This window comes from Pantherophis guttatus, chromosome 5 (assembly GCF_059756535.1).
Source record: "Pantherophis guttatus breed Tessera chromosome 5, ASM5975653v1, whole genome shotgun sequence".
NCBI classification, from domain to species: domain Eukaryota; kingdom Metazoa; phylum Chordata; class Lepidosauria; order Squamata; family Colubridae; genus Pantherophis; species Pantherophis guttatus.
Genome location: NC_142067.1, coordinates 59303724 through 59331362, shown reverse-complemented (window position 1 = coordinate 59331362; position 27639 = coordinate 59303724). Strand labels below are relative to the sequence as shown.

The window sequence follows — 27639 nt, the reverse complement described above, 5'->3', positions numbered from 1 at the left end:
AAGCTGCCTGATAAGGCCAGATACCATTCTTTCATTGTAGAAAATTGAACTTTATAATAAATCCAATGTAACATTTTCTACAGAAGAGTTTTTGTCAATATCTGCATTTTAGATAAACATAAAGGTTTCCCCTGACCAGTTATGTCCAACTTTAGAGGCTGGTGCTCATCTCTGTTTCTAAGCCAATGGAGCCAGTGTTGTCCAAAGACATTTCCATGGTCATGTGGCCAGGCTGTTACCTTTCCACTGAAGTGTTACCTATTTATCTACTCGCATTTGCATGCTTTTGAACTGCTAGGTGGGCAAGAGCTAGGGCAAGAATGGGAGCTCACCCCTCGCACGGCCCTCGGATCTTGAAGCATGGCAGAACAGCTTTCTAGCTGTCAAGCTCATCTGCTGAGCCATTTGGGGGGGGCACACTTTACCTTAATGAAAAAGGTGCTACAATGATCATTTTCAAACATGGAAGAACTTATGCCAGAATAAATGGGAAGACATTTAAATGAATCCAACATTATTGTATGAAAAATGGCACAGAATGGTTAGGAGGACATGGGAAAAGAGACGTAGTGTTTAACAGCCAAACTATCCATTCTGGGGTAGGGGTAGGAAGATCAAGAATACACAAAACACTGAAAATTGATCAAACAGCTGGTGTTTCTTCATAAGAATTAAATAACTGCCATCAGAGATCAAATAAAAATATTTTCAACCACTATTGATGGGCTTGAAAAAAAGGGAAAAATAGTTTAAAAAGGAACATACATGTCTTTAGAAGACTCATATTAAGAATTATAATATAAGTCTGTTGGAATGCAAATATTTTGGCCAAAAACTGTGGCCTCAGACAGATGAAGAAAAAATGCAGCAGCTGTATACATTAAAATTTTATTGTTGACTCTAAAAAAAACAAATCCAGGATGAGGAAGGTTTATAATGCTACATTTTTAGACTGAAATTGGAAAACTAATAATTGCCTTAATTTATGTTCCAAATGATAACAAAATTATTTTTGTTAAAATTACCTGTAAAATTACATGTTCTAAGTTTTATATTACATGCACCCATACATGCACCCACTCATGTGCATGTATGTGCGTATGTGCATGTGTGTGCGCGCACACAGACACAAACAATTCATATGTCCCTTTTCACTCTTATGAGTGGCATATGTCTGTACATCTGTACAGCTGTACATCTCCATCCCAGACCACCCCAACGATGCCCTTGATGTGATGTCTCGCTGCCTGGAGGCCGTGCGGGTCTGGATGGGGAGGAACAGGCTCAGACTCAACCCGTCCAAGACCGAGTGGCTGTGGCTGCCGGTGTCCCGATATAGTCAGCAGGTGCCATCGCTGACTATTGGGGGTGAATCTTTGCCCCCCACAGAGAGGGCTCACAATCTGGGTGTCCTCCTGGACACACGGCTATCTTTAGAAGAGCATATGACAGCCGTGGCCAGGGGGCCTTTTATCAGGTTCGCCTGATCCGCCAGTTGCAGCCCTTTCTGGACCGGGACGCCTTGCGCACGGTCACTCATGCCCTTGTCACCTCCCGGCTGGACTATTGTAATGCTCTCTACATGGGGCTCCCCTTGAAGAGCACCCGGAGGCTCCAACTGGTCCAGAATGCGGCCGCGCGGGTGGTTATGGGCGCAACTCGTTGTGCCCGCGTGACACCCCTCCTGCACGAGCTGCACTGGCTCCCAGTGGTCTTCCGGGTGAGATTCAAAGTGTTGGTTACCACCTTTAAAGCGCTCCATGGCATAGGACCCGGGTACCTTCGAGACCGTCTTCTGCCACCAATAGCCTCCCACCGACCAGTCCGTTCCCACAGAGAGGGTCTCCTCAGGGTGCCATCAGCCAAGTTATGTCGGCTGGCAACACCCAGGGGGAGGGCCTTCTCTGTGGGAGCCCCAGCCCTGTGGAATGAACTGCCCCCGGAAATACGTAAGATCTCCGACCTCCGGGTGTTTTGCTGCACACTGAAGACCCTGTTGTTCCGCCAGGCAGGGCTATCAATATAATAATTTTAAATTGGGGTATTTTAATTTTTGGGGTTTTAAATCGGCCAAATTTATTTAATTATTTTAATTTTTAATCATTGTTGTGTCCTGTGTTTTTAAATTGGCTGTACACTGCCCTGAGTCCTTCGGGAGAAGGGCAGTATAGAAATAAAATTATTATTATTATTATTATTATTATTATTATTATTATTATTATTATTATTATTATTATTATTATTATTATTATTATTATGTCTTCCTCAATCTGGGATCTTTATCAGAAGCATGCAAGACACAGCCCCAAGTGCTCCTACCACTACTAGGATCACTTTGGCATTTATTTTTTTATTCATAAATATAATATATATTGGCTTATAGTTAAAGCATAACAAATTAAAATCAGACATTAAAACCAAAAACACACATGGGGGAGGGTCGGAGTAGATTGCGGGGAGGTGGGATCTGTTATTACTCGATCAACCACCTCCATTGCACTGATCCCCCATTGGGACCTCAAGCCAACTGGCCGAACCACATCTTTAGGCCCTTATGAAAAAATAGGAGGGTTGGGGATAACTTCATATTGGGGGGCAAGGAGAGGACAGGAGTAACAGCAGAGAAGGCCCTCTTCCTAGACCCTGCCACACAGGGATGAGATGGTCCCTCAAGTAGCCTGGGCCCATCTCATGAAGGGCTTTAAAGGTGATCACCAACACCTTGAATTGCACCCAGAAGCAAACTGGTAACCAATGCAACTCACGGAGCCGTGGTGTTACAGGGGCTGTTCTTGGGGCTCCCAAAATTGCCTGCGCTGCCACACTCTGCACCAGCTGTAGCTTCCAAATGTTCTTCAAGGGTAGCCCTATGTAGAGCATTTTACAATAATCCAACCCTGAGATGACTAGGGACTGAATAACTGAACATAGGGAGTCCTGATCCAGGAAAGGCTGCAACTGGCGCATAATACAAAGTTGTGCAAAGGCTCTCCTAGTCGCAACTGCCACTTGTTCCTCAAAGAGGAATTGCAAGTCCAGGAGAATCCCCAAAATGCAGACCATATCTTTCTGAGGCAGTGCTGCACCATCCAGAGTCAAAGATGACAAGTACTGGATCCCGGAGACCCGCATACCCAAAGCCATTCAGTCTTGCCAGAGTTCAGTCAGAAGCCTATTGTCATCCATCCAGGCCCCCACAGCCTCCAGGCACCGCGAGAGTACGGCCATAGCATCACTTGGGTCATCAAGAGTGGAAATATAGTTTACTTTCGATATTCTCTCTAGTTCCTCCTTCAGGGTTCCTTCTGATACTTTTCTAGCTTCTCATACTCCTTCTTCCTGATGTTGCATGGCTATATCTATCTCTACCACTATCTTCTGGTCCTTGTCTACTACCACAGTGTTTGGTTGATTGGCCAGTACCTGCCTATCCATCTAGATGTCCCACAAGATCTTAGCCCTGTTATTCACCACAACTTTCTGTGGAACCTAGATTTGGGAGGGTCTAGCTCAGGAATGTCAAATTCACAGCCCGCAGCCCGGATGCATCATGTGCTGGCCATACCCACCCCATTTTAACAAAGGGGGGAAAGTCGTGACAAGAGTTTGACACCCCTAGTCTAGCTCATACTGTATACTGTGTGGATATTCCTGTACACAATGATAGCTACTTAGTTGTGCTTTCAGTGTATGTTGCTCCTGCCTGCACATTACACCTTGCCACTATGTGTTGGACTGTCTCTGAAGCCTTTTTGCACAGTATCCACCTTGGATCCTGTTTAATGTGGTAGACCCCTGCTTCTATGGACTTGGTGCTCAGTGCAAGCTAATAGCAATAGCACTTAGACTTATATACTCTGTAAGCAGTTTACAGAGTCAGCATATTGCCCCCAACAATCTGGGTCCTCATTTTACCAACCTCGGAAGTATGGAAAGCTGAGTCAACCTTGAGCCTGGTGAGATTCGATCTGCCAAACTGCTGGCAGCCAGTGATCAACAGAAGTAGCCTGCAGTACTGCACTCTAACCACTGCGGCACCATGGCTCACTGTGGATCTGGTGCTAATTCAATCTAAAATCCAAGTGATTCTGTGGTTCTTAGTGCCCACTGAGCAAAGATCCTGTTCCAACATATTTAGTGAGGAATCAACAACATAATGACAATTATATAAACAAACATAAACACTTCCAAGTATCCAGTAGTGGGTTCCACTTACCTTCGCTACTGGTTCAGAACTGTGAGCGTGCACATACGTGCTCACTTCGCGCGTGGGCGGCACTTCTGCGCATGCGCAGAGCATCCATGATGATGTCAGGGCAGGTGGGTGGAGCCTCCCACCACTACCACTACCAGTTCTCCCAAACCAGTGTGAACCAGTAGAAACCCACCACTGCAAGTATCATGTATTTTAACCAGGAAAATGGGTTTCATTTAATTGTATGAAAAGGGAAAATATTTATTTATCTATATTTCTTACATTTCTAAATTTATATTTCCTATTTCTAAATTGCCCATCTCCCTAAAATGGCCTTCTACCACCAGCAATTCATATATACTTGAATTTATGTCTTCCAGGCATTTAGTATCTCAATTTCTCTTTGTTTATTTTTATGAATAAAAATGCTTTGAACTTTGCCATCAGAAAAAATAAAAAATCTATTTACAAATGCAAATAGGAATAGAGCATTCCCAAACCATAAATTCTGCTAATCCTGATCTAAAATAATCTCTGAATTACCAAAAGTTACTGGGAAAATGAAAAACAAGAATAAGCAAGAAGTTATGAGGTTCTATTTAGTTGTTTGAAATGATGTAGCTTAAAGCATAGTGAAACAGAATATTGAATGAAATATTGTGCATTGTGACATCTTAGTACCTTTAGCATTGATTTTTCCAAGACAAATTAAACAAATTCCACAAATTGATACACATAGATTTTATATAAACGATACAGCAACATTTTTCTTTTTTATTATGTTGGTTTATATCTTGATATATTATACTGTTTCAGTGCAGTGGTGTTTATATAATTCAATTATATAATACAATTAAAGATTATTAATGTTTATTTAGATAGCTTAGACTACTGAGAAGAGAGAAGAGAAAAAAGGTGTTCTATCAATAATAATTACAATTTAACATGTCAATATTACAAGCATAAAATTATTTGGCTTGTTTATACAAAGTTGAATATAACATTGAAAAAAGAACCACTACTACTCACATATATAATGTGATATAAAAAAAACCTCTGTATAATAGAGGTTTTTAAAGCTGATTATTTAATATTAATGACTTCATTGTATTACTACTTAGGGTGTGTGCTTGTGTGTGTATGTGCTTGTGTGTTAATGAAAGGGGGAAAATAGATAATGGAGCAAATGTAACAAGATTTAAGGTACCAAAAAGGAAAAGGAAAAAAGGATTTAAAAAGAAAGAAAGAAAAGAACAATAGCAATATTTAGATGGAGGATAAATCCAAGGCTCTAAGCTTTCGTAAGTAACTATGGCAACCTGTTTTCAAACAGCTTCCCCTTGGAAGATTACATTAGAGGAGATTGACATTGTGAGGGCTTTTACAGAGCTGCAGATCTTGTTCTCCGTTCTCATAGCAATTTGTATTAAATTTAATGTGTAACTAAAATGTCAGCCGCCATGACTAAGGATTTCATTTTTTTTATTTGATGACATCAGAACTTCAACCAAAAGATTATTATAACACATGACAGATGGAACAGTAAAATAAGAAAAAAGTTAAATTCTCCCATATCCGACTCAATTCTATAATCCAATAAATATATAATCAGTTTTAATTGACTGTGCACATGGAACCAAAGAAAACATTTTTGAGGAGGAAATAGGATTTGTTTCATGAAATAATTAGATATGCTTATAAAGACATTTCTTTCATTCTACTATCACATTTATTCATCCAACATTTGAACATATGCAAAAGATGGAACATGCCAACTGAAATGCTGGCTAAAATTCATTTCTGGTTTAAATCAGTTAATCCTTGTCCACAAGGATTTTCTTAGAAAAAAAAGCAAAGCTTTTGGTCTCTTTTGGTTTTTTTTTTACTCAATTGTTTACAATGCTTAGGATCTGACAGGGGCTTTACAGGAGGCCCAGCAACTATTCTGGACTTATTTCTCATTTGTCACCATTGCCTATGGGACAGATCCTTTTCTTTTCCTAAGTATTTGTATATCATTTCTTCTGTTTCTTACAGAAGAGCATTTAATCTCACCAGCTTAATCTTTTACCATCAGTATTCTGGAATGGGGATAGAGTAACTTTCCCTTCCAAAACTAAATATATCCTACGTAGAGGGTGTCACTCTATCAGTGTCCCAAGTTTTGTTGAACCATTCATGGAATTCTAAATTAATACTACCCTTCCTTGTATATCACTCCAGCTGTTGTATTGGAAGAGAATACATTTTCCAATTAACTGATAAATCCTTTAAAAAACTTTTTTAAAAGATAGGAAAAAGTTATGAGTCAGAAGAAATATAAGGAAACTCTGGGAATAATTAAATTCTGACAGATTATTTCCAAATTAGAAGAGAAATAGCTATGCATTTATTTTATTATTTTATTATATCCTTTGTTGTTTGATATTTTATGAAAATTCTATGATCTATTAGTATAAATAAAATTGTATTGACTCCTTAAACATATAATGAAAGAAAATTAAAAGAAAGCATTAAATTAAATTCAGTAGTTGAAGGGTAGTTTTAAGCTACTTCATTTTTCCATTATTTTTCTATAACTTTAGTTTAGATTCTTGGAGCATATCATTTACCAATCAAGAGAAAATTGAGATGCATTAGAAAAATGTAATATCAGACTAATTTTATGTAGCCTTCAAAACCATCTAATGTTTCATATTGTTGCTGGTCCATCTTTCCTCTTCTAACTAATCTATCGGGAATAATTCCATCCTAGACAGATTTTTTTCCATTAGTCAACTTCCTAAGAAAAATGTTTCCCAACCCTGATTCAGAATGTTAATTCCTAAGAAAATAGAGATAATCTATCTTCCTTAAAAAGTTTAAAGGCTCTGAACAGCTTCATACATTTTACTGAAGTGAAGATAAAACACTTGTTCAGAAACTGTAAAACAGCTCATGCACATTTTACACTCTTGGGAAATAGGTTTGCATTCTCTCATATGAGATTTATGTATTTATATATAAGGGAATTGTACAAGTTCAGCTAAGTGTACCTTAAATATCTCTGGGAAAGAAAAACAGACAACATTTGCATTTTTTCTGTCCTTTAAAGCAACTCTTACTTACAGGGTAACAAATAATTTTATTTGTTGAATGTTCAACAAATCAGCAGGAACAATTATCAGTTTTAAAATCTTAAAATACATCATGACAAAATTGAAGTGGGAAAAGCTAGGGCTTCAAAGCTTTATAAAAGGCTCCCCGTAGGAGGATAGGGGCTTCCTGAACTTCAGGAAACAGAGTGTTCCATAGGGCAGGGGCTGCACAGAAAGGGCATGCTTCTTAGCTCCCATTAGATGACAATATTTGGAGGAAGGAACTATGGCTCTTTTTTTTTTACTTCAAACTCCCAGAATTCCTGGGAGTATGGTTGGCTCAGGAATTTTAGGACTTAAAAGTCCACAAATCATAAAAGGGACATAGTTCCCCACCCCTACTATAAGTTACAGAGAGAAGAGAATGTGAGAGAAAGGGAGAACAAAATTGGATGGAGAAGGGTTACAAGGAAGAAGTATCCGATCAGGAAAGACAAATTATTTCTAACATTTAGGCCTTACAAGAGTGGGTTATTTACCTATTTATTCTATAGCTGCCCATGTCAACCCTGGGAAACAAACTATTACTTAACCGAACAATAACTATTGTTCAAAGTCATTACATGAATAATTATTTGGATAATTAACATGAATAATAATTATCTTTCTATTATAAGGTGACCAGATTTTAACATTGGTAAAGAGGGACATTGTGGGCATGGCTTATTTTGTGGGCGTGGGTAGCTGGTCACGTGACTGGGTGGGCGTGGGTAGCTGGTCATGTGACCGGGTGGCCATGGCTATGTGTATAGGGACTACTCAGAGGGCTGAAAAGTCATTTCTGACAGGTCCTCACACTTTTGACTGGTCCTCACACTTATGACCATCCTCACATTTATGCCCATGCAGCATCCTTAACAACCATGTCACTCATTTCACAACTGCTTCTCTTCACCATGGTGATAAGACTGGGCAAAAAACGTAAAATGTGAGGACAGTCGTAAGTTCGAGGACTGGTCAAAAGTGCGAGGACCAGTCAAAAATAACTTTTTCAGCCCTCTGAGTAGTCCATATGCACAAAAGGACTAACCAGAGGGCTGAAAAAAGTCATTTCTGACAGGTCCTCGCACTTTTGACTGGTCCTCACACTTATGACCATCCTCACATTTATGCCCGTGCAGCATTCTTAGCAACCATGTCACTCATTTCACAACTGCTTCTCTTCACCATGATGACAAGATAGGGCAAAAATGTAAAATGTGAGGACAGTCGTAAGTTCGAGGACTGGTCAAAAGTGTGAGGACCAGTCAAAAATAACTTTTTCAGCCCTCTGAGTAGTCCATATGCATTAAAGGATACAGCAATAGAGAGGGATGAAGGAATGGAAATTAGAGTAGGAGTGAGGGTAAGAGAGGGAGGAAGAGAGGAAGAGAAGGAGAAAGGAAGAGGAAGTAGGGAGGAGAAAAAGAGGGTGGGGGGAAGAGAAAGTAAGAAGGAAAGAAAAGAGAGTGGTGGTAGGTTTGAGGAGAAAGATTGCTGTACAATAAAAAAGATGAAAGGGAAGAAAACCAACCCCAAGCAAATATAAAGATTATAATGAATTGTTAAACTTTAAAGAATAAAAGAGAACAAATATGAATAAATAGCAATAATTAGAAACACACATACAAACATACAATGTATTTTCTTTGAACAGAGTATTTGGCCGGTTCACAAATTTAACCAGTGTTTAGCCATTTCAATTAAATTTACAATTTCTATATTTTCTTTTTGCCATATTTATTCCTCATCTATTTTTTAAAAAAACCAATATTACCCTTCATCCTCATCTCTAATCTTAATCAAATTCATTTTTTCCCTTCTATTCTATATTATACCCCTTCCCATTGTCATCTATTTTTATATCCATCCTCACATTGGTTAATTATGTAATTATGTAATACAGTTGTTTAATACAAATTCAACATTTTAATATAAATCAATTAGTTATATAACTATCTTTTTTGTATATTAATCAATATGAACATGAATATTCCAATTATTTCCATGCAATCCAATTTCTTACAAATCAATTAATTATATTTACCAATAATAATAAACCAAATAATTTCCCCCATATATTCCTCCAAACCACAACTTAACCATTTCTGCTTTCAACACAATATACAATTATTAATAGTATCTCAATTATTACAATTCCCTAGTTAAATAGAGCTTTTTTTCTTTTGTGTTTTAAAATCTTGAACTCTCCTCTTTTGCCCAAAATTTCCCATTGTTTGCAGTTTTGTACCTACCTTTTTTGGTGAGGAAAAAGAAAAAGAAAGAAATCTCTCTCTGCCTCATTTTGTCACGTTGCAGCTTTACTTTCGCTTTCGCCTTTGTTTTCAGCATAGCTAGGGGGAAAAAAAATCTGCTCCAGGAACTTTTTGCAGCTTTTTGCAGCTTTTTGCAGCTAATTAACCTAGCGGGGCTGTTTTTTCTATTTTTGCAGGCATGGGTCTACACTGATCAGCTGTAGGTCGGCCCTTTGAAGCCCCGCGGCAAGAGTTTAAACAGTTTTTTTTCCCTCTAGCCATCAGCGGGGATTCAGGAGGCAGCCGGGACTCAGGAGGCAGAATGAAAAATCGGGACTTTTTTAAAATGCCGCGGGACGCGGGACAAATTGCTCAAAAGCGGGACTGTCCCGCCAAAAGCGGGACGTCTGGTCACCTTATTCTATTAAGTACATTAGGATGTGGTGAGCCACAGGTTCCCATCTCTGTTAAGAGAAACCCTACACGGGTCAGTATATTTTACCAAAACCTTTTCTGATAAATGTATCAGGAGTTCAAATCAATTACATACTACCTTGACATCTGAGTCAAATGCTTCCTTGAAAGCATGAGCATCATCTTTGCAGAGACACTAAAAAAATGTGATGCCTAATGGGAGAACAAAATGGACAGCCCTTTTTATTTGCAGGTAAGACAGCCAATTCTCCTAAGGTCAGGGTTTCTTTTTCATAGCTCCAATATCCATTGATTGCATTACACTGTCTGAGATTTGGATTTAATAACATTGAGATCATTAAAACTGTGAACACGATACAAATAATCAGATTACTGAACTGCTACTGGGATATTGAACTTGACATTAGGCACCTTTATCTCCCTTCCTGTTAAATAATCAATTATGTTTTTGTTAATAAATGGCACCAGAATTATTCAATTTCACATTCCTATTTCTCACTTTCCAAATTCTTTCTTTATCTACTTGGAAGTTGTACTGCCTTTATTTACAGGTAAATTGTGGCTTAAAGAGGAGGCAAGAGGGAGACAACAGATTTGGGATCAGAAATTAATTGTTCAAGAACTTCATGAATTAAATTATTAATTTAGTTCATCATCATTAAATATCATGGAAAAGAACAGAAAGAATGAAAGAATGTTTTTTACTTTTATCCATATGCTTGATGAGATAAATACTTCCCATCATAGACATGGTGGCAGGGGTGGAGGGAGGAATAAGCATTTTTAAAGCCAATATTTTACTTTGTTTTAGATTATTTCATTAATTTCTCTATCAATTCACCAGTTGCAGGAAGAAAGAATTGCAATGGAATCAGTCAACAGTTTAGTTTCCCGAAAATAATGCATGCATTTTAAATATCTAATTTCAAATGTCAAAAATTATAAAATTAGTCATGCAGTTTGTACTTTTACATTGATGTACAAATCAAACTATGCATACACATGTTGGGGGGGTTGGAAATGTAATGTAAGAATTGTAACATTGGATACCACTCATGTATGTTGATCTGAACAAGTTCACACAGAATAAACTTATGATTTTTCTTACATATGTATTCAGAACAAAGGGCAAAATGGAACTTGCTCACTAAATATATCTTTTTATGTCTCCTTCTTTTCCCGGGATCCTGATAAGTTTTTATATAAAACATAGGAGTAGTTGAAGTGAAAAGCTTGCACAATGTCCCAAAGTTGCTTTTTCAAAAGGCAAGTGGACTTTGTTGCCTTTTGAAGCCCAGTCCAGTTGCCTTTTTAAAAAGCACCTTTGTGACAACTATGATCTGGATGACTGGATGACTGAGACAACTATGATCTAGATGACTGAGACCATAGACATTAAGCTTGTACAATGTGTGCATATAACTCTAGCAATTAAAAACTTTGGTTTTTCCAGAATGGAGTTGGTGGCCACTATTCATCTACCATCAATGGTGGTATTCAACATTTTTTACTACCGGTTCTGTGGGTGTGGCTTGTTTGGTGGGTGTGGCTTGGTGGTCATGTGACTGGGTGGATGTGGCTTGGTGGTCGTGTAACAGTGGGTGTGGCTTGGTGGTCATGTGACAGTGGGTGTGGCTTAGTGGTCATGTGACAGCGGGTGTGGCTTGGTGGTCATGTGACTGTATGGGCATGGCTTGGTGGTCATGTGACTGGGTGGCATGGCTAGATGGTCATGTGCAATGGTGGGATTCAGGTAATTTAACAACCGGTTTTCTGACCTAATGATTTCTTCCAACAACCAGTGTGCCAAACTGCTCAGAAAGTTAACAACCAGTTCTCCCGAAGTGGTGCGAACTGGCTGAATCCCACCACTGGTCATGTGACTGGGTGGGTGTGGCTAGGTGGTCATAATCCTAGTTCCCCCTACAAGGATTCCTGCATCTGGACCTTTTGCAATCCCCCAAAGGGTCATAGGAAACCAGATTCCATACAGCTCTGAACCCTTAAGGCAAACCAAATACAAGTGATCCTCGCTTAATGGCCGGTTGCTTAGCAAGTGTTCAAATTTACGACTGACCTTCCCAGAGTTACTTGACCTGTTTTTGGAGCTTTGACAGCAATGCACACACACACACACACACACACACACACACACACACACACACACATATTTATGACCAGTTACAACATCCCACACAGTCATATGACTGAGGTTTTCTATGTTTTTGCCAGTTTCCAACAATTCCTTCTGGTTTCCATTTAAAAATGCCCACTGGGGAAAATGGACTTGTTTAACAACCACAGTGTTTGCTTAATGATCACAAGGTTCACTTAATGACCATGGTGTTTGCCTAACTCAGGGGTCTGCAACCTTAAACACTCAAAGAGCCATTTTTCTATTTTCTTTTAAACAGATATCTCTCTCTGTCTCTCTCATTTCTCCCTCTCTCCCTCTCTCTCTCATCTCTTTCTCTCTGTGTCATCTCCTCTCTCTTTTTCTCTCATTTCTCTCTCATCTCTCATCTCTTTCTCTTTCTTTCTCCCTATCTCTCTCTCATCTCTCTCATCTTTCTTTCTCCCTCTCTCTGTTTCTCATCTCCCCCGTCTCTCTGTTTCTCTCTCATCTCCTCTCACTCATCTCTCATCTCTTTCTCTCTATTTGTGAGTGTCTTGTCTCTCTCTTCCCTCCCTCTCTGTGTCTCTTCTCTCTCTCTCTTTCCCTCCCTCTCTCTGTCTTTCTTTCCATCCCCCATCTCTGTGTCTCTTGTCTCTCTTTCCATTCCCCCCTCTTCTCTCTCTTCCCCCTCTCTCTGTCCCTTGTCTCTCTTTCCCTTCCCCCCTCTCTTATCTCTCTCTTCCCCCCCTCCCTCCCTCTCTCTCTGTCCCGCAGCTCACAGGCAGCGAAAGAAACCACTGCCTCCTGCCTCCGCACATCGAGGAGGCCGAGCACTGCTGGAAGAGCATAGACCTCCTGACACAGGAAGCAGCTGCCAGTGATGCCCTCAGGTGAAGATGTTGTGAGCGGGGAGACTTGACCCCCCTTAGGAGCCTCAGTTTACTCGTGAGCACCATTGGCCTTTCTCCCTGCCTCTCCCGGCCAATGTTGCTCACAAGTAAACTGCAACTAGGATCTCCCATGTGCTTCCCTCGCAGGCCAGGCCGGCTGGGGAAAACACATGGGAAGAGCTCTGATGCCACGATCTCCCATACGCTCCCCTCTCCCCCCGCACACATTGGTCCACCCGCTGCTGGTATCACCCGTCCGCCAGCTCTCCCTCTCCCACCCACCCGCCGGCCTGTGCCCTTCAGCCTTACCTTTTCAAGCAGCGGTGAGCAGAATTATCTAGATTCTGCAAGTAGTGGCTGAGCCAGGCAGACAGGCTGGGTGAGTGAGCATTGGGTGGGCAAGGTGAGCGAGCGGGAACCGGGGACCGGTTCGGGGATGTGGTCAGCCAGAGGTTGCTACCGGTTCAGCAAACCATGCCAAATTTTCACTAACGGTTCGCCCAAACCGGTGCAAACCAACTGAATACCAAATCTGTCTGCCATGTATGAATTTATTTTATACAGCTCAGTACATTCAGTGGGAAACAAAAGGCTCTATAAGGACCTGCCTCAGCTATCTTCTCAGGAAAGCATGACTCTTAAAACAAATGGTATTTCAAAAGGAACTTTTACTGAGAGAAGTGATTGCAGAGAAGTCAGGTGGAGTCTGAAGATTCCCATGCAAAGCATTAAGCTAATTTCCCCTGTTCAACTCTCACCCATGCCCCGTGTCCACCAGAGCCAATATAATGCTGCAAAGGTATTATGAGAACTCCGAGGCAGGATGGTGATAAGTCATCCTTGGGATGCCACAATCTTGGGTAACAGGCTGGAACCGGCTGGGAGGGAGTCCATCCTGATGGTCCAGTCCAGGGGTGAAATGCTCCCGGTTCGGACTAGATCGCCTGATCCAGTAGCGATGGTGGCGGGTGGTTCAGAGAACCAGCAGCAAAAATCCCTGTGCCCCCCCACCACCACCATGCCCAGCTGAGCCGCACGATCATCAGAGGCTTTTTTTTTTTACTTTTAAAAGCATTTTTTCTACAACCTCTTCCGATGAAAAAATGCTTTTAAAAGTAAAAAAAAAAAGCCTCTGATGATCGCATGGCTCAGCTGGGATTGTCAGAGGCTTTTCAAAGCATTTTTTTCTGCAACCTCTTGGCCAAAGAGGTGGTAAAAAAAATGCTTTGAAAAGTCTCTGACGATCCCAGCTGAGTTGCCTGATCGGCAGAGAGGCTTTTCAAAGCATTTTTTACAAAGCCTCTCTGACGATCCCAGCTGAGTTGCCTGATCAGCAGAGAGGCATTTTTTTAAAAGTCTCTCTGACGATCCCAGCTGAGTTGCCTGATCGGCAGAGGCTTTTCAAAGCATTAGAAAAAATGCTTTGAAAAGTTAAAAAAAAAAAACTTGGCCATGCCCACCCAGTCACATTACTCCACCACCACCAAGCCACGCCCACAGAACCGGTAGTAACAAATTTTACATTTCACCCCTGGTCCAGTCCCCCTCCCTAATTTCCATGCAGTTACAGCAAAAGTGAAAGCAACCAGCCCCAAGAAGCATTCCCCCCCTCTCCTTCAGAATGGCAACATTCCAGCAGGTATCTGATATGCTGTCTCCCCTAAAAGAAGGAGATCCGCACCTGGAAGAAATAAAATAATAAACAGGGAAAAGAAAACAACACTTATGGTCATTTTGGTTTATCAGGATATTGCTGTGGGAATGTTTAAGCAATTTAGGAACCTTAATGTATCATTTATCTATCCATTGGTTCTGGGCCCCAGGAAAATCTTTCCATGTGTCAGCTGGATCTCCAGCATGGGTTTTCCCTTTGATGCTTGCTTGCCATAGTAACGGGGAGGGGGGCATGGCATTGGGGTTGGGGAAGTGAGCTGGTGTGAAGATGGCCCATGTGAATAAAAAGGGAGGTTTGCTCTCACGAGTTACTGCGCAGCTGAATGGAATTGTTTATATCTAGTCAAGTTCTGGAACTCCAGATGGACGAAAATACCTGAAGATGTACCCCACATGACACTATGTGGGATGGGGATTGGACATTCAGCCTGGGTCTCTGGGGGGAAGGGATTTGGGGAAACTTTCAATATGTAACTTTCGCGCCTTTTGGCACAGATCTTGCTTTTCTTTCACTGCTATCATTTCAAACTCAGTAAAAGTATCTCTTCTCTACTTCAGTGGAATTGGGAGTTTTCTTTCTTGGGATTTGAATGGAGAACTGACACCATGCTACTAAGTATTGGATGTTGCTCCTGTGAGTGCGTGAATCAAGGATTTCTTTAATTTCAAAATGTTGTCATGGCCCCGTCAGAGCACGGGTCCGAGGAGGAGGAGGAGATGGAGATGGGGCCAATGGAAGAGGATGGCGCAGTCCCTGTGGCCCAGGAGGAATGACCTGGGGAGGAGGAGGAGGCAGTCCTGGGTTCCTCAGACCTTGGAAGAGTAGGCAGGGAGAAAGAAAGGGTGCAGGGTGCCCAAGCAAGGAGGGAGTAGAGAGAAAGTGCAGGCAGCAGAGCAGAGGAGCGATGGAGCTTTGGAGATGAGCAACTTCCTCCCCCGTCCGATCCCCGACTGCGGAGAATGGAGAGGAGGAGGAGTCAGCACAGGGCGGCCCGACTACTCAGAAGGAGGGCGCCCCACCCCTCCTCACAAGGCTCACCTGGGAAATAGTATTTTGGGAGACACTGTTAGGAGGCGCTTTTACCAGGAACAAGTGTTTGTTTTCGGATTACTCTCCCCTAGCTTTGACTCAGATCTTTTGCCTTGCTTTGAAGACTGCTTTTACCTTTCTTTAAGGACTGGAACCTTAAGGACCTAGCTATTTAAAAAATGAGGCCAGGCAAAGCCCCAGGCCCAGATGGTCTTACAAGCCAATACTATAAGTATTTTGAGGTTGAACTTCTTCAACCACTAAAAGACCCAATGAATTATATACTACAGGGGGGAAATATACCCCCGATATAGAAAGAAGCCAATATTGTGTTGCTCCCAAAGGAGGGTCAAGATGTTACAAAGACAAAAAACTATAGACCAATCTCATTACTAAATAAAGATTTTAAACTTTTTGCCACTATTTTGGCAAAAAGACTAAAGAAGATTTTACAGATATATATACATGAAGACCAGCAAGCTTTCTGCCGAAAAGACAGCTAAGAAATAATGTGAGGACCGTCCTAAATATTGTTGAATATTTAAAATATCATAATGAAAAACAGGCTGCCTTAATTTTTTTAGATGGAGAGAAGGCCTCCAACAACCTGAATTGGGGCTTTATGTTTAAGGTGCTGGAAGAAATGGACTTTGGAGTGAATTTTATCCAAGGAATCAAAGCGATCTACATATCACAGAATGCAAAAATGGTTATAAATGGTGATTTAACTAATTCATCTGAAATTCAAAAGGGTACAAGACAAGGATGCCCTTGTCCCCTCTACTGTTTATTTTGGTGTTGGAAGTTTTGAATAGAGATATCAGACAAGATGACAAAATAAGGGGTATAAATATTAAGAAATAAGTTTTTAAATAGAGGGCCTTTGCTGGTGATCTGGTTATATTTCTCCAGGATCCCAAAAATAATATAGAATATTTGATGAGGAAACTGAATGAGTTTGGGGCTTTGGCAGGTTTCAAAATAAGTAAACAGAAAACAACAATGTTGATTAAGAATATGTCTTCTCAGGATAGTGATATATTGAATAAAAAGTCGGGTTTTGAGGTTGAGAAAAAGGTGAAATACTTAGGGGTTATGTTGACAAATATAAACATAAAACTATTTCATCTCCCTCTTTGGAGGAATATTAAACAGGATTTATAAATATGGGATAAATTGCATTTATCACTATTGGCAGTGGTGAAATTCAATTTTTTTTACTACCGGTTCTGTGGGCATGGCTTGATGGGTGTGCCAGGGGAAGGATACTGCAAAATCTCTATTCCTACCCCACTCCAGGGGAAGGATACTCAAAATCTCCATTCCCACCTCACTCCAGGGGGAAGGATATTGCAAGATCTCCATTCCCACCCCACTATGGGGCCAGCCAGAGGTGGCATTTGCCGGTTCTCCAAACTACTCAAAATTTCCGTTACCGGTTCTGTAGAACCTGTCAGAACCTGCTGGATTTCACCTTTGACTATTGGGTAGAATCTCTTTAATCAAGATGAATATTTTATCAAAGATGTTTTTTTTATTTCAGACATATACATCCTGCTAGAAAAAAATAAAAAAGGAGAGAGCAAGATAGAAAGATGGAGAATGTGAATTCATAGTAATACATCCAGTAATTTGATCTCATGCCTCAGAGAACAGCTATATGAAAAAAAAAGATTGTGTAACTTGCTTCAATATCTGATAGTTTTTTAGCAGGAATTAAAATCTAATTAATCTTATGTGTATAAACTGTGCAAGCAATTACACTGTGTGGCATGAACTATTTGATCAGCTGCTTCATAGTGCTGTAAGCCAAGCAGACCTTATCTGACCTGTTTAAATCATGTATAAATAGCAGCTGTGGGTGACAGGCCAGAAGATGCATGAAGGAAAGAATTCCAACTGAAATTGTATATTATAATAATTGATCTGTTTCAGCAGATGGTAGCACCTTGTCTAAGTAGGCATGTTTAGTAAGGTTCTACATTTAGGCAAGAAAAACCAAATGCACAGGTGCAGTATAGGTGATACCCGGCTCAATACTAGTAATTGTGAGAGGAATCTTGGAGTCCTAGTAGACAATCACTTAAATATGAGCCAACAGTATGTTGCAGCTCCCAAAAAAGCCAATGCAATCCTAGGGTGTATTAACAGAAGGCTAGAATAAAGATCACGTGAAGTGTTAATACCACTTTACAATGCCTTGGTAAGACCACACTGGGAATACTGAATCCAATTTTGGTCACCACAATTTAAAAAAAGATGTTGAGACTCTAGAAAGAGTGTAGAGAAGAGCAACAAAGATGATTAGTGGACTGGAAGCCAACACATATAAAGAAAGTTTGCTGGAATTGGATATGTCTAGTTTAATGGAAAAAAGGACTAGGGGTGATATGATAGTAGTGTTCCAATAGCTATAGGGTTGACATAAAGAGAGAGAGTCAACCTATTCTCCAAAGCATCTGAAGGCAGGACAAGAAGTAATAGATGGAAATTAATCAAGGAGAAAAGCAACTTAAAACTAAGGAGAAATTTCCTGACAGTTAGAACAATTAATCAGTGGAATAACTTGCCTCCAGAAATTGTAAATGCTCCAACACCGGAAGTTTTTAAGAAGAATTGAATAACCAGTTGTTTGAAATGGTATTGGGTTTCCTGCCTAAGCAGAGGGCTGGACTAGAAGATCTCCAAGCTCCCTTTCAACTCTGTTATTCTGTTATTTTGTTATTCTGTCCTTACCTCCAATGTCAGGTTATTAAATAGTGTGACCCCTGGAACACTACTGCAGAGACCACAGAATAGCACCATTAACTTCTTTCACTAAAATATTGTGCTATATTAAATATGACAGGCACTTTTTTATTCCAATATAAGTTTGATAAATAGATGGTTTTTCAGGGGAAATGCATGTCATGCTTAGTTGTCATCTATGCTTCTTATTAGCATATGTTATCTTGAATCAGTATACAGCACCATTACAGGGGTGGAGGGGAAGGTGAACTTGTAGCTCATGCGATCTATTTGGTTAAAAATGATCAAGGAATGAGAATTAGAAAAATACTGAGCACATATCTTCATAGTGTTTGGAGCCCTGTAAATATTTCAGCTAGTCATCAAATTTGCCCACTAAATAGCAATATAAATGGAAACAGTATAGAGTATATAGAAAGACCTAACATCAAAAAAGCTCAACCAAGAATGTTCTTTCTGCACAAACTCAGAAAGCTCAAAGTGCCCAAGGAGCTGCTGATACAGTTCTACAGAGGAATCATTGAGTCTGTCATCTGCACCTCCATAATTGTCTGATTTGGCTCTGCAACCAAACAAGACAAACACAGCCTTCAACAGAAAATTAGAACTGCAGAAAAAGCCATTGCTACCAACCTGCCTTCCATTGAGGATCTGTATACTGCAGGAGTCAAAAAGAGGGCTGTGAAAATATCTACAGACCCCTCACATCCTGGACATAAATTGTTTCAACTTCTTCCCTCAAAAAGACACTATAGGCACTACACACCAGAACAACTAGATATAAGGACAGTTTTTTCCCGAATGCCATCACTCTGCTTAGCAACTAATTCCCACAACACTGTCAAGACTGTATTACTATTATTCTTCCCTTCTTTACTAGTATCTATCTCTTCCCACTTATTACTATAACTATGTTGCTTGTATTTTTCAATTATATTGTTTTTATTTGTTTCTTAGTACGATTTGATAGCTTATTAGTAACCTTGACTATCACTAAGTGTTGTATTTTTCTATTTTTGATGAATGTATTTTATTCTCCTTATGTACACTGAGAGCATATACACCAAAGACAAATTCCTTGTGTGTCCAATCATACTTGGCCAATAAAGAATTCTATTCTATTCTATTCTGTTTATTTATTTATTTATTCAATTTGTATGCCGCCCCTCTCCAAAGACTCAGGGCGGCTGAGTCTTCTATTCTGTTCTGTTCCATTCCGTTCTACTCTACTCTACTCTACTCTACTCTACTCTACTCTACTCTACTCTACTCTACTTTACTCTACTCTACTCTATTCTATATATACTCTAAAATGAGTATTATTGGTGTAACTCTTGAAAACCCTAATGCTTGAGGGTTTTTGGGGTTTTTTTGTATACTTAGAAAAACTCTTTTCACTTTGCTGATAGAAAAAGACAAATCTAGAACACACTATACATGGGGCTATCCTTGAAGAGCATTTGGAAGCTACAGCTGGTGCAGAATGCAGTGGTGCAAGTGGCTTTTGGAGCCTCAAGAGTGGCTCATGTAACCCACTGTTCCATGAGCTGCACTGGGTGCCAGTTTGCTTCCAGGTGCAAGTGTCATGTCTGCGTCGGAGCCTGAATCCGTGGAGGATGGGCCGGAGCTGGAGCTGATGGAGATCGAGCGGGTGGCCTCGTTGGCTTCAGAGGAATGCAGGGAGGAACAGGACCAGGCTTCCCCAGGCCCTTCAGGTTTGGGGCAGCTTGTCATCAGGGAGGAACGGGGGCAGGATGACTCAGAAAGGGCAGGCAGTGAGACGAGAATCAGATGATGAGCAAGGACTATCCCCTCCTGATTCCTGAGCACGGAGAGTGGAGAGGAGACGGGAACAGCACAGGCTGACCCAAAGACTCAGGAGGAGAGTGCCCCGTCCCTCTTCACAAGGCACACCTGGGGCCTGAGACTTAAGGAGACACTGAAAAAGTTGAAAACCATTGAGCTAGACTATGCTGGGAGATGGTGATAGGACTGAGGCCATCAGGTAAGCTTTGGCATCAGTGACTCAATTGCTTCTACAATTGCTTCAATTATACTGTACTAAATCTCAAGAATTACAGCATTACCTAAGGTTACAGTTTATTCATTGTGTTTTAACTATGATCTATGATCCAACAATGAGTGGGTTTAAACAATAACAAGACTAAATTCACAAATCAGAATGAATCAAAACAAAACAAAACCTATTATAGCTTATTGTTTGAATCCAGCTTAAATAGACATCTCTATGACAAATACCAGTTTGTATCATTATTCCTATTGATCCCATTATCCAAAGAAAAGGATGTAACATTGCTAGACAATACTTCATTCTCATTCAATTGTTTCTAGGCAAACCAGTCATATAGAGGCAACTTCATTCTACATCTTTGGTATTGTAATGTTGTCAAGTAGAGAATATGACAATTTGACATCAATGTGGTGCAAATAAAGTGATATTTCATGATTCTCCATGAAAGAAAGTGGCATGATTTTCCTTGATGAAGTGCTTTGTTTTCTCACTCTTATTAGCTTATTCACTCTCATTTATCTTCAATATATGTGCTTGTCTAACATATATAAATATGGATTTGTATATGTATGTATATGAGTGATGCAGTGGCCTAGAGGTGGAGCTCTAGCCTCACCATCAGGAGGCTGTGAGTTCAATCACAGGTAGTGATCAGAGGTAGTGGCAGATATTTCTCTCTCTCGGTACAATGAGAATTATCTGCTGTGAACTCTGCACTGGCAACAGGAAGGGCATCTGGCCAGTAAACACTCAACTCCATTGCCCCAACTCCACCCCGATATAAGGAAATATGGGGTCATTAAAAGACACACAAAAGAATCTGTATGTGTATGTATATATGTATGCACCCACATTCATCTCAAACAGCCTTCTGTCCTGCAAAAGTACTACTTGGCAACCCAGAATTCCCAATGGCTGGAAATGCTGAGAATTACTATTCACTATTGAAAGTTGTAGAACATTGGCCTAGACTTAAATCATAGCATATTATGGAGTTAAAAATCAGCAGAACACAACTTATGAGTAAGCAATTCAGCTTTGTCATGCAAGTCAACAAGTTGAATTAGTTTCACAATCGCTTCAACAGTCTTTCAAAAAGTTAATGCTGTGCAGAAAAATAAATATACCAGTTCTCATATAATTCAATGAAAGAAAATTTGTTTTTGAACAAATTTGAATTTGTTGGAAGAAAGAATGTCAATCAGCTTTTCCTAGGAGAGTGATATTCTTGCATTCATTTAGTTTCAAAGTGGCCATGGAAAGCGTATCACTGTTCTGTGTGTCATTATGTAGGTAGTTCCCAATTTATGATCAAATTTTGACCAAAATTTCAGTTGCTAAGTAAGGCAGTTGTTAAATGAGTCATGTCCAATTTTACAACCTTTTTGCCACAATTGTTAAGCAAATCATTGCAGTTGTTAAGCAAATCATGTGGTTTACCTGGGTATGCTGCAACTGTCATGAATACATGCTGGTTGCTAAGCATCCAAATTTTGATCATGTGACTGTGGGAATGTTATGACAGTTGTAAGTATGAGGATCCATTATAAACAACTTTTTTCAGTACTGTTGTAATTTTGATCGGTCACTTAATGGTTTAAAGTCAAGGACTACCTATAAAAAATTCTCCTGGAAAACAAGGTGAAAAGGCAGCAATGCCATAAAGTGTTTTTATGTTTGTTACAGAAAGGAAAATTGTTCATTGGTCTCACATTCTTCAATTATGTTTATTTTACATTATAGTAACTGTTTATGCAAAATGTTGCATTTATTGCACCTAAATTTACAGCAATAATATCTTCTTTGATAATTTCTAAATAGTGCTTGGACTTCTAACATTATTGTTAAATAATGTCAACTGAGCATGAAGGCCATCACTGAAAACGTGAATCACCCCAGAGAATAAGAACTTGGCACATCTTTTTTTCTAAATAATCTCTGGCAAATGCTTATTGAGTCTTTCCTGGAAATCCTCAGGAACACAAATTGTTTAATATCCAATCACTTGGCTGCATGGGAATGCCATGAATTCATCAATAATAGGATCTCCATAGTATTTTTTTTCTTGAATAGGAATATCACCATAACCCAGTGGTATCAAATTCAAGGCCTGCAGGCCACATCTGGCCAACAATGTGATTAGATTTGGCCCATGGGGCCACCCTGGAAACAGTGAAGGACCGGTCCATAGAACCTCGGCCCTGGCCCAGGCCGGCCAGCCTCTGATCTACAACTTCGTGGAAGCCATCTGGGCCAGAACGCGGTCAGCCTTAGATCCGTGGGGCTGCCCTGAAGCCAGCAAGGGGTCATCCCCGCCCCCTGGGCACAGGCACAGGAGGTGGAAAGTGTATGGGGCCTGGCATCCCTGGGCATGCGCACAGGAGGCAGCAAGCATCTGGCCTGAATGCATTCTGAGCACTTCCGTTTCACTCAGGATGCCAACCCTGCACACTCACCACCTCCTGTGTGCATTCTCAGGGGGTGGGGCCAAGGCAGCAGGAGTGGCCCCTTGCTGGCTTCAGGGCAGCCCCACAGGTCAGATCTAAGGCTGACCATGTTCCAGCCCAGATGGCTGTCACAAGCTGTAAATCAGGCCCTTTGAGAGCAATCATAATGCTGATCTGGCCCTCAATGAGTTTGACACCCCTGCTGTAACCATACCAGATAATCAAGTCTATTGATTTTAATTCCTATCTTTCATTTTAATGATATTATTAAGGATAGAGAGTAATTATTAATCTAATTTTTTTCTCTAAATTGTATGCTGTTTCAACATTAGTTAGCACTTTGATTATTGTCTTTTCTCTCCTTTCCCTTCAATCCCATCCGATTCTTGGATACTGCTTTGACAAATCCCTGCATTTTCTTTGCAAGATTTCAGAAGTGGTTTTCCCTTGCCTCCTTCCTAGGGTTGAGAGAAAGTGGTTGGTCCAAAATTAACCAGCTAGCTTTGTGCCTAAAACAGGACTAGAACTCACAATCTCCTGGTTTCTAGCTTGATGCCTAACTTCTACGTTAAACTGAAGTGTTATATGTATAAAAGCAGACCAGCAGTATATTAGCTTGCACAAGAAATGTATACACTGTTTATTCTCAGGAATTCCCATCATAAATTTCTTTGTTTCATGTTATTTTAATGGGATATAGGCAGAAGGGACCAACAAATCAATCTAGAGAAGTAAAAACCTGAAATTGCAGAATTGTACAATAACACACTATCCAATTCATTCTTCAATACTGATTTGCAAAGCAAGACAGCAGCAAAGCCAGATGAGAAAAACAATCAGCATTTCTGTAAGGACTGACACATTCAAATCAATACAATACATTATAGTTTGGCAGAGAGTCACAACAGAGGCAGAATATAAATTCATGGATAATCAATACTATGATGGAGAAATGAGTTGTGTTTTAAATCAACACATAGGAAATGGGCTTAGAATTGGACTTATATGTTCATAACTATGAACATGACTTCTCAACTAAATCAGAGATGAGACTGATGCTATAATGTCAGACACTTCAAACTTTATATATTGATATGTTTTGAATGAAAGAGCAGACTAGGATAAAAGAAAGCAGGTTCAAATTCTCTCTTAAATAAACTTAACTCACTGTGTTATTGTGAAATTAAATGAAAAAGTCTGCTACTTTGATCTCCATGAAAGAAAAATCCGATAAAAGGTTTGTTTGACTTCCACCTGCTACTTAATAATCTTAGATCGTTCCGTTACTAGCCAACCAAAACATCTTTTTTTTTATTTTAACTCTTGAGTTAACATTAAGAGTCGTTGTTACAGAAGGTTTCAAATCTAATCTAAATCTTTACTTTTTTGTTGATCATTTGTTTTCTAGTTGTTCATTATCAAACAAGGTCATATTAATGCCTTTAATGAATAAATAATGCTTACCTAATGCTTTCTGAAAAGTATAATATTTTTGCTAATACATATTACAACACCTGACAAGTATGCCAGCATGAACAACCAATGGTACAATTTTTTGCAGTATCTTTCCATAGAAGCATCAGTATTTTATTGAATTAACTGGTTAACTTATAACAAGTAATGCCAGAATAGCAGATTGTCCACTTTTGCTATACATCACAGTTGTTCAGCATAAATCTCTTAACAATGAATTAAAAAAATACAAGGCTAGCAAAAATTTAACTTGCAAGCTACTTATGTATTAATTTTTTTCCACAGTGCTGCTCTCCAAATGTGGTGCCCTCCAAATGTTGACAGGGAATGTTGGGAATTCCCAGAAAGCCCTAGGATTGTGACAGTGGTGAAATCCAATTTTTTTTACTACCAGTTCTGTGGGCGTGGCTTGGTGGGCATGGTGTGGCTTGGCGGGCATAGCAGGGGAAGGATACTGCAAAATCTCCATCCCCACCACACTCCAGGGGAAGGATACTCAAAACCTCCATTCCCACCCCACTCCAAGGGGAAGGATATTGCAAAATCTCCATTCCCACCCCACTATGGAGCCAGCCAGGGATGGTATTTGCCGGTTCTCCAAACTGCTCAAAATTTCCACTCCGGTTCTCCAGAATCTGTCAGAACCTGCTGGATTTCATCCCTGGATTGCGGCTATCACATATACAGTAGGCATTTCTAAGACAAATGTTCTGGACATTTGCCAAATGCATAGCAGAAATACACCCAATGTAGCCTCTTTATTATTGTATATCCATGGAGGAGAAAGTGATTTTTTACCTGTTATATGTTTCAGATATAGAAACCCAAGTCAAGGTATTGCAGAATGCTACTTAGTTAAGTAAATAACAATCAAGAATTTATAGAGCATCTTTGTAAAGCTAGTCAGATCTGAATAATTAATCAAACAATAAACTTGCTAGCAAATTATTACAATTCAAAAGAAAGGAAGAATAAGAATGAATGCAGAATTGATAGAAATCAATTAGATTGCACCATTAAATCAGTTTGGAAATTGACAGTGCCATGATAAGTGTGTCCACCTCAGAAATCATTCCCACTGAATTCATTTATTCAAGTCAATGTGGGGTGGGGAATAAGTATGTATGATTATCTTTATTTTAGAGTATTTTAATGCCAACCACACCTTAGTTCTATGCACTTTTAAAATAACAGAGATACAATTAAAGCAGATGGTAAGGCAAGATGAAATACTTAAAACAAACAAGCATAGTTTGAGCCCTCTCCTAATGTGTAATGCTTCAATCCCAAGGATAGATTGTTCTACAGTCTGGGTATGAAAAAATCCATGAAAAAACAGGCTTAACCAGAATCTCAAATAAATCCAGGGAGGGACTTGCAAAAGATGCCCTGATGGCTGAACAAAACACAGGATTGAAAGATTTACAGACAGACATTCTGTTTTTGTTTTTTATTTGGGATTACAATCTCACAATTCTTTTGCAATAATCAGGATTCAGGACCAGTCATTACTTTTTTATTAACAGACCCCATTCAGCTGCTTCCTGGGCTGAGGCAAAATGAAAGAATGGGGTCACTTCCCATATGCTAATTAAAAAAAGATTTGTCTATGATGTTTCTGAATCCTGATTATTACAAAGGAATCGTGATCTCAAACTAAAAACCAAAACAGAGTATCTGCTTGTAACTCTTTCAACCAGAGGCTTGTATATTGTTCAGCCACCAAGATATTTTATACAAGTCTACTTTTTTCACCAAATGATAAGTAAAGTTTTAGAAGCAATTTGTAACCTTCCATTGACCCTTCTGTTATATTTATCCACTTATTTATTTTGTCATCACTGAATAATGCTGCCACTTAGCTGAAACAACACAAAACTAAAGGAACTTAGTGTCTATGATCCAGCTTTTCTGGTGAAGAAGTGGATGGCTTGCATTCTCAACAAACTCAAAAGGCATCTGAAGAACTGGTTCCATTAACTCCACTAGACAAATAAAGACATGGAGCCGAAGAGTATGGAACAAAGGGTGGTCCTGCCAGCCTAGATGTTTGTGGCTTATGATTAGTATCTAGAGATCAGATGGATAGCATTTATAGAAAAGGATTTGGGGGTGGAGGTGGAGGTGGAGGTGTACAGTACAAGCAAATATACTTCGAACTTTGGCCTTAGTTCTGCCAGCACATAGTATGTAGATATGTTAGGGATGTTGAGGTGTTGAACCTAAACTGCCTGGGGAATTAGGGGCACCGAATTTAGAAATGGCTCAAGTGCACCAACTTGAAACAAACCATTCCCGTTTTAATCTTTCCAGCTGCGCGGTGATTCAATCCTGGATTCATTGCCTGCGGACAAAGGCGTTCTTGGTGAGAAGGCTGAGGAAAAGAAGCGTGACCAAGAACAGTGTCCGCCTGCCACTCCAGAAGAGAATGGCGTTCAGCTGTGCGCCAGGAGAAAGAGCAGGGCACGGGCGGCGCTCACAGCTGGCCAGTGGCGTCTCTCATGGTAGCGAGACTTCATTTCCTCCCCCACTCCCACTCCGAAATCTAAGAAAAACCCCTTCAGCCCTCCGCCGAAAAGAACCACAAGCCAATTCTGCCAACCTTGGGCCCGATGCCCCAGAATAGTCCGGCGCCCTATCTTGTGTCCGCCAGCGCCTGTCTCGGGCGTATCTGCAGCCCGCTCTCCGGCTGACCTCTCCTCTGACTTACCTGAGATGCCTCCTCCGATCACGATCGCGTCGCACTTGTTGTGGTCGCTGCTCATGATGGCTGGTCACCGTCTCCAACTGTAGCGGTTTTCTTGCTACCGCAGAGGTTCCTCGCCGACTGCCACCCGGACACAGTGACAGGGGCAGCCGTTGTGATGAGCAACACACCCCTTTCGCTAGCTCAGCGGGAGACTCCGCCCGCTGCTGGCAAAGGGCGGCCAAGGCTGTGGCTCAGCCAGTGAGCCTCACCTGAGCGGACGGGGAGCTCAAGAGTTCCCCGGCGGCAGGGATATAGCCGCTGCTTAAGGCAGGAATCACCAGGCAGGAAATGAAGTCGACCGGAGAAGCAGACAACTTAAAGGCTTCATCTGTAGAACGCCCTGGTGCTGTTCAAGGCAGAAATAAGTTCTTAAAATATTCCCTAAAGGAATAATGGGTCCTATACTTGCCAAAAGTACAGTATAGAGATCCAGTCTCTTATATGCTTCTGTTATAGCTACACACACACACACACCAGTG

At 40.4% G+C, this 27639-nt stretch overlaps 1 protein-coding gene across 2 annotated transcripts in view; it reads right to left on the bottom strand.

Annotated features, from left to right (window-relative positions):
* LOC117669428 (amine oxidase [flavin-containing] B-like) overlaps positions 1-27424 on the bottom strand; it is a 76694-nt gene extending 49270 nt beyond the window's left edge. Inside the window, exon 1 of one of the 2 annotated variants that reach the window (XM_034423865.3) lies at positions 27122-27424. In XM_034423865.3, coding sequence (XP_034279756.2) covers positions 27122-27176 — 55 coding nt within the window. In that variant the 5' untranslated portion in view covers positions 27177-27424. The remainder of the gene's footprint in view (positions 1-27121) is intronic. The other variant, XM_034423867.3, reaches the window with a different exon arrangement.
* Positions 27425-27639: the final 215 nt, after the last annotated feature.